The sequence below is a fragment of the Vigna umbellata genome, chromosome 10 (genome assembly GCF_029865625.1).
Source record: "Vigna umbellata cultivar VRB3 chromosome 10, Vumbellata_1.0, whole genome shotgun sequence".
NCBI classification, from domain to species: Eukaryota; Viridiplantae; Streptophyta; class Magnoliopsida; order Fabales; family Fabaceae; genus Vigna; species Vigna umbellata.
In genome coordinates, this window is record NC_142174.1 from 1,653,754 (window position 1) to 1,665,832 (window position 12,079).

General features: G+C 32.6%; 1 protein-coding gene across 1 annotated transcript; it reads left to right on the plus strand.

Moving 5' to 3' along the window:
* Positions 1-2,186: 2,186 nt before the first annotated feature.
* On the plus strand, positions 2,187-10,856 carry LOC148191603 (glucose-6-phosphate isomerase, cytosolic-like). Its single transcript, XM_088100531.1, has 23 exons — positions 2,187-2,381; positions 2,480-2,556; positions 2,676-2,757; positions 2,873-2,920; positions 3,205-3,360; positions 3,454-3,550; positions 3,716-3,758; positions 3,917-3,984; positions 4,945-5,029; positions 5,290-5,338; positions 5,775-5,847; positions 5,949-6,009; positions 6,360-6,426; positions 6,866-6,922; positions 7,031-7,084; positions 7,175-7,303; positions 7,993-8,056; positions 8,156-8,229; positions 8,458-8,511; positions 8,602-8,670; positions 9,235-9,324; positions 9,486-9,593; positions 10,468-10,856. Exons 1-23 carry the CDS (start codon positions 2,331-2,333, stop codon positions 10,519-10,521), a joined length of 1,710 nt encoding a protein of 569 aa, XP_087956657.1. The 5' UTR covers positions 2,187-2,330; the 3' UTR covers positions 10,522-10,856.
* The last annotated feature ends 1,223 nt before the right edge of the window (positions 10,857-12,079 follow it).

Here is a 12,079-nt window from a genome sequence, read left to right on the forward strand (position 1 = left end):
AAAAATAAAATCATAATGAAACATAATATTATTATATATTTAATATTAAAAAAACATATTTACATATATTTAATGTCAAATATTATAATAAATTAAAATCATAATAAACTCATTTAAACATTTCACATACAACAAACATATTATTATATCATTACCAAACACTTTATACAGGATACTAATACGAATGGACTATTCGGATTTAAAATAAATATCAAGCTATGATAGGTTATGCACTTGTGATATCTTCTACTGCTTTCCAGAGCCATTGTCAATGGTTTTATCCCACCACACTCGCAAGGTTAGTTTGTTCCATACATTAATCATATTGGAAGCACCAAAGACTAAGACTTTCTTTTACTCTCATCACATGTATCAATTCTCTCTATATGAAAATGAATGACCATTAGAGTGTTAAGATAGTCTTTCCTACATTCAGACTAGCTACACTTGAAACTACACCAAGAATTTCACCTTGGAACTTAATTCACAACTTTGAAAACCTTTGAAACAATGTAAATACATCCTTTTACTTTAACCATGCATACTAACATTAATAACCTTTAATCATACTTTACAATGCATTAAACAACCAAACATATAATTGGAAAACTCTTAAAACATACCCAATATTAAAACATACCCAATAGTGCATCACAGCCCACTACAACATAATATAGAAAAGTACCCAAGGGTGGCGCTCAATGTCCTAGCCTCTCTTTGCCTGGAGCTCAGCACTCACAAGATAGAGTAGACGCCTAGTGCCATGACAGTTGCATAAACATGAAAAACCAGACTTTAGACACTTCACCTTAACTTCTAAATATCTCTATTGACCCTTTAAACATCGTAAAAACTCAGAAAACACTATTGTAACTTAAATTGACCCTTTAAAATCCAAGTCACTCTTACAAGCTATCCAATTTCAATTCTACACTTTTAAACCTTTATTATCAATTTACAACATGCATAAACAAGTCTAAATATACTTGTTAGCACACTTCAATACCTCTATTTTATTCCTGTTATCCTATTTTTCATTTTCATCACTTAAAACCTCTAAAATGACTTAAGAATTCAACATGAAAGAATTTCCACTTTTATGAGACAACTTTTTCTGATATAAACTTTTTAAACAAGTCCTGATTGATCTCCTAACTTATCAAAAACTCTCCAAAACAGTTTCCAATCTTTTCCTCACAATTTCACTACCTAAAATCCAAAGTTAAAACAAAATACGTGTAAAAACTCACTTACAAACCATTCACGGCCTCTTATACTATATTTTACTGGTTTGAAAGCTTACATAAATCCTAAATGACTTTCCAAACAACCTCAAACTCTTGTACCCTTCAATCAATCAGTTACTCAAAAATTCACCTATCAACATTCCTTTTTATGCTTAAAACTCAAGTAACCGACTCTTTTTCAATTCAATACATTTGTTTTCTTTTCAAACAATTAAACATCTTCATCATACACCATCTATTTCCTGATTATTCACTCCCAAACATATTTCTCGGATCCGATATAAGGTTATAGGTTGACCATTCTGGAAAAACCCTAAAAAAACTCCATCACCCACCACCGGCACATTCATACGAAGCCGAAACCAAAGCTTACCTTCACTAAACCGTTAAACACCTTCCTTTTGTTCCAAATCTTGTAAACCTTGAGTGCCTCACAACCGAACGATGGAATGATGACCAACTCAACGATGGTTGTGAAGAATGAAGAGTGAACAAACAACACAGCTCAAATATGACCAAAGTCAACATATATTATAAGGTCAAAAGGGTAGAATGGACATTTAACAAGATAGAGGTGCGAAAAAAAAACAGGGATGCAGAAAGTAGCAGCCCTCCAACTTTATAAATAAAAAACAAGTTGTCTTATTTATTAAAACTATCATTAATAAATTCACACCACAACTATAAAAACATCTATGCCATGCATTTTAATAAGAAATTAATTATTATCCTTCTAACCCATATCGTAAAAGTATTGGTTAATATAATTTTAAAAAAAATGAATTATTATCAGAGTAAAATTTGTTACAATCAGAAGTCTAAGAAACATAATTTTATTATATTTATCAAAGAAATTCGTGTAATCACGATATAGAATTCCTTACATTATGCATTAACTAACTATTGTATAAAAAAAAATTGAAATAGCCTTTCTCTTGCCTTTTTGTTCGTCAACGTGTAACATTTAGCGCTCGCCATGTGAAAGAAACAAAGTTAAGAAAGTTCCGACTTACATACAACGCACAAAGCGAGTCTCGAATTCATTCATTCACTCACACAGTCACACTCTCCCTCGTCGCGCTCATGGCATCATCCATTATCATTTCCGATACTCAGCCATGGAAGGACCTGAAGGTAACGTAATAAAATTGAATCGATCAACTTTATTGTTGTTAATTCTCGCCCTCAATCCGAAATTACCATTAAACGGGTCGCGTTTCAATTTTGAGCAGGCGCATGTGGAGGACATCAAGAAAACGCATCTTCGCGATCTGTTGACCGATGATAAGCGGTGCCAGTCCATGTTCCTGTAAGCAAACGATATATTATTCAAACTCCGTTTCTTAGTACAAAACAAGAAAATTCTCAATTCCATTTCCTATTTTCCATGCTGTGGAAATTAATTTTATGATTCTGTATGTTATGTAGTGAGTTCGATGACATTCTGTTGGACTATTCAAGGCAACAAGCCACTCCCGAAACTATCCAAAAACTACTTAAATTGGCGGAGGTTTGTTGTTTGGCGCTCGTGCTTGAATCTTTTATCAATCGGTAAACGACACATGAAAAACCATAAAAGGAATTTCCAATTCTGATTATTGATTTTTTTTTCTAATTTTTTGCAGGCTGCATCGCTCAGAGATAAGATTAACCGCATGTACAGCGGGGAACATGTGAGTCATTGTCCTCAAATTTAACAAAGTTTCGCAGTCCACAAGTATAAACAAAGTCATGCGTTATTTGCTAGTGTTAATTTTGACTTTAAAATATTATCTATGTATGGCAAGTGTAAAAAAGTATCGACTGTCGACCAATCAAAGACTATCGGTGGTAACACCGTGATTGTAAAAGACAGCAACCTTATGTTGAAGGGGTTTGTGATTTGATTTTTACACTTCCAGTACACAGAATATCTACTTACTTTTTTATTTTTGGATAATGCTGGATTCACTTTCAGATTAACAGCACGGAAAACAGGTCCGTGCTTCACGTCGCCCTTCGTGCTTCAAGGGATGCTGTCATACAAAGTGATGGGGAAAATGTTGTGCCAGAAGTTTGGAAAGTTCTTGACAACATCCAGGAGTTCTCTGAGCGGGTTCGCAATGGTTCTTGGGTAATGTGCTACTCCAATATTCTAAGGGGATGTTTTTTGACCATTTGATTCATTTGAACTAAAGGGTGTTAACTACTAACCTTTTTTGTGAAGGTTGGTGCTACAGGAAAGGCTTTGAAGGACGTTGTTGCAATTGGTATTGGGGGAAGCTTCTTGGGTCCGCTGTTTGTACACACTGCACTTCAAACAGGTTGCTTGATTACTGCTAGTCTCTTTAATAGCAATTCTACAGTTATTGGCCTTTTATTGTGTTGTCTTATAATAAATGAGTGTCTGTGTGTGTGTGAACACCGTTCTTAGTTGGAAACAAGTAAAATTGTTGAGTATATATTTATTTATTTATGTCATATTGCAGACCCTGATGCTATTGAATCTGCAAGGGGTCGTCAGCTGCGCTTGTAAGTATCTGTTGTCAGTGAAGTCTGAAATTGCAAGCATTAGTTGACCCCAGCTGTATAATATTTGTTTTTCTGAATCTAGCTTACTATTACACATCTAGAAGCTGGCTGTACTGTTTTCATAAAACCAATCTCATCCTCTATTTGAATCTCTGCAGTCTTGCAAATGTTGATCCTATTGACGTTGCTAGAAATATCACAGGATTAAATCCTGAAACAACACTTGGTAAACGATTGTTTAACATATGAATATATATATATATATATATATATATATATATATATATATATATATATATATATGCCTGTTTTTCAGTTGCTACATTTTAGCAATGTGTATCGGTTTTAGTAGATAAAAATACCCTTATATATTATGGATTCTAACTTTTAAGCTTAAGGGTACTTTAATTTTTATTCTCAAAACTAAAAAAAAAAACTCCCAAACCCTTACTCACCTCTCTCATTCCTCTCAATCCTTTCTCTTTCATCTCTCTCACCTTTTCTCTGTCATCCTGTAGTCCCAATTGAAAAAATCATAAAAACTTGTCGTTAAACAATTTGCCTTTGTAAAGAGTTGAGTCATTGACATATTCACTTTCAGGCAAAGATTCATTCAAGATCTCTTCAATTTCACCATCTTCACTAACCTCTCTACTTTCATCATCTGCATATGTTGAATCATCATCTCTAAAAAAACCCTCCAGGCCAATTACCAATTCCTTTGGATGTCATTATGCTTGTGAAAATTGGATAAAATTAGATAAGACAAAAATTATAAAATGAAAACTCATTATAAAATCATTTTTTGTAAGATTGTTTAACAGCTAATGTTTCTGATGAGCTACCATAGGATGACAGAGAAAATGTTCAAGTGAAAGAGATGAAAGAGAAAGGGTTGAGAGGAATGAGGGAGGTGAGTAAGGGTTTGGGTTTTTTTAGTTTTGAGAATGAAAATTATTAAAATACCCTTAACCTTAAAAGTTAGAATCCATGATAGATAAGGATATTTTTGTCTACTAAAACCCGGTACACATTGCTAAAATGTACCAACTGAAAAACAGACGTACGCCCGTTAGCAAACCCCTATATATATATATATATATATATATATATATATATTATATATATATTAAATAGACATGGAGGCTTATCTTGTATGTTTTAATGCTTTCTATAACAATTGCAGTTGTGGTTGTTTCAAAGACTTTTACAACTGCTGAAACCATGCTGAATGCTCGAACTCTTAGAGAATGGATATCATCTGCACTTGGGTAAGTGCCGCATTAAGAGAAGTTGCTCAAGGATATTAGTGTAAGCAGTGGTTGGGCTTTCAGTAGTTTCCTTCGTTTTTTATGAAATGTGCAGAACTAGATTTGGAACTTATAGTTTCTTCTTACTTATTCGAAGATAAACCCCACCCCCATGCCCCCCACTTCTAAATATGTTCACCAACTTTTGAAAGGATAGAGAGTGGACACTATTCAGAATTGACTTTGATAATGAATTGAAGACTGTCTCTCATTCCTTCCAGGCCCTCTGCTGTTGCAAAGCATATGGTGGCTGTTAGCACAAATCTCAAGGTATTGCTGTATTTTCCTCTTTTGGCACTATCTGATTAAGTATTCTTCAATGTCTAACTCTTGTTTTCATTCATGAGTCATGTCTGCATTTGATTGATCACCACCGTTTGCCTCGATACATGTAGCAGCCTTGTTTTCTTAAATCCTTAACTAATCACATTATTTGCCAGCATATGTGCTGTTAAAACATTATGCTTTTGTGTGAATCATTGTTGGATGTACCTATACCAAAGGGCACTAACATAATAATTGAATAATAAAGCTGTAATAAGGAAGATTACAGAAGGGTGAAGTTCTCAAAGTTCTAATTTCTTTGGTAATTCTTTTAAATTTGTGCATTTTTTTCTTTACTAAAGACAAAAAGTCATGAAGAGTGCGTTTTCTATTTGTTATTATGGTTGTATATTTAACTATTTTTCTTTCATTTATGGTGCAGCTTGTGGAACAGTTTGGTATTGACCCTAACAATGCTTTTGCGTTTTGGGATTGGGTCGGTGGGCGATACAGTGGTGAGTAGTCTTTAATCTATTTCCCCCTCTTCTTAACCCGTTAAAGAATATTTGAAGTTTACAAAAGATTTGATTATGATGTTCTGAAATGTGGCTTGCAGTTTGCAGTGCTGTTGGAGTTTTGCCATTGTCTTTACAATACGGTTTCTCAGTAATGGAGAAGTATGTCTTTCACTGTTAGTATAGTTCTAATCTGTATGCACCTCTTCTAGAAGTGATTGTTCCTAGAAATAGTATAACTTCTTATGGCTATGTTGTGCTTCACCTTCTTCGTTTAAGGAAATAATCACCTTCAAAGATTACAAGAATGATGTAGATAAGAATGCTTTCGATAATCATGACTTTTAAGAATGAGATATAGCATATTTTGATTTCCATTAAATGTATTTAGATTTCAATTATGTTCTGCATACTATTGGCACTGGCAACTCAGTTTTGAATATTCCTTCGGCAAGAAACTAAGAAACATATACTTGAATGTTTTCTTTATGATGGTCTTTTTTCCCTTAAAGGTTCTTAAGTGGGGCTTCAAGCATTGATCAACATTTCTATTCACAGCCCTTTGAAAGCAATATACCTGTAAGTGCCCCTTTTCAGATATTTTATACTTTTGAGCTTTATTGTATGTGGATCTCTTCTTGTTCAAGCATGTATTCTTTAATTATTGTGATACTGCATACTGGCTATCCCTGCAGTATGGTTAGTGTTATATTCTATAATTGTAAAACTAAATTTTCTGTATCACGTGCTGCTCCTTTCAGCTTTTATTTCCTCTCTTTTTTCCCTTTGTTTCTTTCACTATTTGGAGCATTACCAATTCCACAGCTTTGGATTTTTTTTCTTAATTATTCCTTCTTCTTTTTGAAGAAGAGGTTAAACTGTGGGTAGGAATTTGGTTCATTGTAATTTTCAGATCCCTTGTTTCTTGGACCTTAGGTTTTCTTGTATTTAAGATGTTTTTGTACATTTGGCAACCACTTGATGAGATGCTCAATTACATCTTATTGGAGTACTCCAGGTGCTTCTGGGTTTGTTGAGCATATGGAATGTTTCATTTCTTGGATATCCTGCCAGAGTGAGTGCTTATTTGACCTGTTCCCTTCAGAAATATTTAATAGGTTTTGTTGTTCTTAAGTGGCCTCATTCAAAACATTAAACTTTTGATATTTTGATATTTTTACAGGCCATCTTACCTTATAGTCAAGCTCTGGAGAAGTTGGCCCCCCACATTCAACAGGCAAGTTTGTTGCAGCATTGTGCTTGAATATTATTTTAATTCTATTTTACTTTTATTCTTATAATATTTATTATTGTTTTTTTGCTTTAGGTTAGCATGGAGAGTAATGGCAAGGGTGTTTCAATTGATGGTGTTCCTCTACCATTTGAGGCTGGCGAAATTGATTTTGGTGAACCAGGAACTAATGGGCAGCATAGCTTTTATCAGCTCATACATCAGGTGATTTACTAAGTACTATATAATTGGGTGTTTGAACTTTGAAGAATTAATAAATTTTGTGAAAATTTATACTTGAAAATATTACTTGTGTAAAGGGCTTAATAATGGTGAAATTAATCACGTCAAAAGCCTACATTACTACTGTCCTGAATGTTAATTTTGATTTAAAACACATTCTAATGAAATAATGTCTACAATTATTGCATGTTGTGGTTTATATTTCAATTCCAGTTTTTACTTGTTTTGAATGCTAATCCTTGGGTCAAATTAGAGATTTTGACATGGGAATAATAAAATCAGGAAGAAATTGCATGTGTATTTTCATCCTTCCTTTGTCTTTCAAATTAATACGAGCAGGAATGTGCTCTGATATAATGGTTATCTTCAATTAGCGTTTCTCTAGGTTACTGAAAATCCAAGGGCACATTTCTTCTACATATGCAAATGAGACATTCCTATATCCAGCTTTCCTTAACTTCTCCTGGCTGACCTGAATTTTTGCTTTTCTTTACCAGCCTATTTAAAACAGTAGTTATTTAGATTTTAGCAGTTTAGAATCTTATGTTCTTGTTGCCTCTATTGCAATTTTACTTTGCTTCTTTTTATTTCATATTTTTGTAACCGTATGAAAAATATGAATATTTAGTATATATGCTATTTGTTGAGAAATTTGCATTTCTTACTTTTAGGGGCGTGTAATTCCTTGTGATTTTATTGGAGTTGTAAAAAGTCAGCAACCTGTCTTTCTGAAAGGTAAGGAACACAAATTAGCATTATCAAGTTTAATCATCGTAGTTTAGTTTTGTAAAGTCAGTGCTCTGATAATATTTTGGTAATGTAATTTATAACCAGGTGAAGTAGTGAGTAACCATGATGAGCTCATGTCCAACTATTTTGCACAACCTGATGCCCTTGCATATGGAAAGGTACATTTGTCCTTACTCTGTTCTTCTAAATTATATATCAAATAGAAATAAATAAGGATATAAGTAAAACAATCTGTGTCAATGCTCTCAACTCGAAGGTAACTGATATGCAAGTTTCGACAGCACTGAACTTGTAGAAATAGCTTCTTTTTTATAATTTTGTGGAGTAGATTTTTCAACTCTCCTCATTTATCATGAGGAGTATGACCATAAATCAAAATCTTGTAGACAGCAGACCAGCTGCAAAAGGAGAATGTTTCCCCACACCTTATTCCTCACAAGGTGATATTCTTTCTTCAATGCAACTTGCAATTTTAGTAGTTGAATCCTTAGTCATTAACATGCTCATTTTTTTTCTAAACCAATCTATAGACATTCAGCGGTAACCGACCTTCTCTCAGCCTACTGCTTCCATCATTGAATGCTTACAATATTGGGCAGGTACATAGTCCGCAAGGTTGTGATTAGTAATTAAAGGAAAATGGTTTATTCCTGTTTACTTATTTTATCGAGCATGTTCCTGAGGAAAATTAGGTACATGACTGATGAGAATTATGCACAATAATATATTGAATATTCATATTTTTGCAATATGGACATGCATTTAGTTTATTTTTTCTCTTTTGAAAAGCTATTTGTCATATTCCAAACTAGGCATTCACACTGGAGATTTAACATGAGAAATAAGCATTCACTTTGGAAAAGTTGTTTATAGGGAGTATTTTAGTTTTTATTCTTTAATGCCTATTCCTTCATAATATGTTGACAGTTTAGGCCAGTATCAGAATAACTACTGCAAAAGCTATCTGTTTGGCAAATAATTTCATTCATTTTTCTTTCTGTTCGTTGTGTTTTCTCCAATCCTTCAGTTTCTTTTTTTAGTTCTTGATAGAATATAAAGGTGGCATATGTGCATCTTTGGTTCCATAATCGAGTTGTATATTCTACATAATTGGTCATAATTACTTTATTGGTCATAATTTCCTGGTGCTCTATGTTCCTCAGTTGTTGGCAATCTATGAACACAGAATTGCTGTAGAGGGTTTCATTTGGGGAATCAATTCTTTTGATCAGTGGGGAGTAGAGCTGGGGAAGGTATGGTTTAGATAAGTAATGTTTCATTGTGTTTCTATATAAGAAATTTCTGAAAGACTTCCAACTCTTATCTCATAAATACATATATGCAATTTCAATTGTAGTTTTATTCCCACTTTATATTTCTTGGTTCATTCTCATCGTATTTAATGATAATGCAGTCACTGGCTACTCAAGTCAGAAAACAACTTAATGCATCTCGAACAAAACAAGAACCAGTTCAAGGTTTTAATTTCAGTACAACAACAATGTTGAATAGATATCTTCAGGTATGGAAATCCCATTATCCTAATTGTCCCTTTATTCTACTTGAAAATGAAAGAAAAAAGGAACTATAATTTTATTTTTTTTGTAATGAAATATTTAGTATTTTTCTAGTGTTTGTGAACACCTGATAAGAGGTGGCAAAACGAGTTGGACCTGGGCCTGCCCTATTAGGCCCATTAAAACATTGAACTAGGGCTCTAAATTATAGGTCTGAATCAATTCCAAGTATGTTTGTCCAACCCATTTAGTCTTATATTTGTTCAGGCTAGTCCGGGCTATTTAAATGTAAAATGTAGGTTGAGGCTAGGCTAGGCTTTGACTTCTATTTTATGGCCTGAATGGAAGGCATATTTCTAGCCCCGGACTATGGAGCCTTAAGCCCACATCACGCTAGTACAATTGGTTGGACTGACTAATCTAGACCCTCTGGATAAGAAGTTCAAATGAAAATTCTTTTTCTTAGAAAATAAAGTATTATCGAGAACACATAAGGTCATTTAGTACTTTAAAGCATTTAATAGAATGTGTTTAATGTTTACATCACGGGAAACTGAAACTTGTGAAGACACTTGATTAGTAGAATTGAAAACCCCATATTTTAAATTTTTATTCCTGAAAAAGCTGTGGCTGCATACTTAGTATTTCAGTCATACATATGATTGACTGCAACTAACCCCACTATCATGTATTTCTTTCTACATTTAAAATATCTGTTGTATGATTTTTCTTTGGCTGGTGATAATACAAACCATTAAAGAGAATGATATCACCATCTTTATGCTTAACGGCAGCAGATTACTAAAATCACTTATTACTAGTTTAATATATATAGATTGATAGTACAATTGATGGCAAAACTTTATTTTTTCATGGCAGGCAAGTTCAGATATCCCAGCGGATCTGCCAACTTCTTTACCGAAGATCGAATAGCCTTTTTGCCAATAGTTGTGTTCATAATGAATAATAAGAAAATAATCTGGTGAATGTTATATATACAGCACGCCTACGAACATGTTTTTATATCCGTATCGATTTTAACTAGTTTAGCACGATACGTGGTTATCCTATTCCCTTGCTGTCGAGTTATCTTCTGCTGGAAAGTGAAAAGCATTTTGGATTCTAAATTTTGTTTGGAGCTTGCCAACTGACATGTTGTGATATCCTCAGCTGTTTTTTTTTTCTTAACTTGTTTAGACGATACAAGATCTTTTCTGCTGGAGTTGTATTATACTGAAAAGTGAAAAATGTTTTGGGTTCTAATTTTTCTTTTGGAGTGTTTTTGACTTGCTGTACACACAGCCTCAGGTATTTTGAGCTCAAAAGTCAAGATGAGCATGTTTTATCATCATTCTATTCTAATACTATATACACAGAGCGGTGTCTTAACTGTTGGTCGGTAAGTCTACATATTGATCATGATTTTGACCTTTTTAACTTCTAAAAGGCTAGCTATAATTCTAAGACCTGATGCCCCTATCTTGAAAATATCAACATATTATAACAAATGTAAAGCATATCTCAAGGTTACAAAATCTTAAATGAAAAGATTCATGATCAAAAGTGTTTAACTTTTAATAGACATTTCACATGATAAAATAAAATATCTACGTGAAAGGAACACTAATATAAAGAAAGAATACTGCTAACTTTTAATTCGAACTTAATTCCATTTGATAAAGAAAAGAGAATTTGGATTGATGAAAATAGAAATGTCTGAATATTATTATACAAATAAGGAAGTATAAATTAATTAAAGATGTTATGTTAAAGGAAATGAATAAGAAAAAAAGACAAAATCACAAGTGAAAATCAATGTATGTTTCATCAATTTCAAAATTACTTTTCATTATCATTTCAAATATGCCATCCACTTGTTTTAATAAACTTAAATTGTTTTTTCATCTTATATACTAAAGAAAATGCGTCTCTTACATAACTTAGGAAACCAGAAATAAACAATTAATAGTATTAAAAAACCCCAATAAAATTATAAACATAAGATCTCATATGTAGTTTTTGTACAAGCAATTCATATGTTTAGTGAAGGACATTTCTGTCACTTAGGCGACACCTAAAGTGGAAAATATAATTGTCTCTCTAAATTGTGCAAAAAATTACAAAGAGAAAGAGGAGAGAGGAGAAAAGAGAAAAAAAATGTATACTTATATTGTTTTTTAGTATATAAGATATGTGTATTATATTAAAATATTATAAAAATAGAAAAAAAAGAAAAAAGAATAAATAATATGTATATTATATTAAAATATTATAAAAAACGTATGTGTCAAAATATATTTTTCTTAAAAACTCGTATTAGTGTATAAAGTTAAGTACCTAAAATATTTGTAAATTATCATTCAAATTTGAGTATGAGTATGTTCGGTCATTTTTTTTAGAATATTTTTCTACTTAACTGCAGAAGCTGAGTCAAAGAATATTTATATACAAGTTCTTAAATTTTTTTAAGGAGTTTTTAATTTTAGTATTC

Bases quoted from the DNA above. Each gene is read 5' to 3' on its own strand.
- LOC148191603 (XM_088100531.1), top strand. From the start codon at position 2,331: ATGGCATCATCCATTATCATTTCCGATACTCAGCCATGGAAGGACCTG. The intron at 3,759-3,916 runs GTAAGTATCTGT...GAATCTCTGCAG, and splicing joins AGGGGTCGTCAGCTGCGCTT to TCTTGCAAATGTTGATCCTA. The intron at 7,085-7,174 runs GCAAGTTTGTTG...TTTTTGCTTTAG, and splicing joins TGGCCCCCCACATTCAACAG to GTTAGCATGGAGAGTAATGG.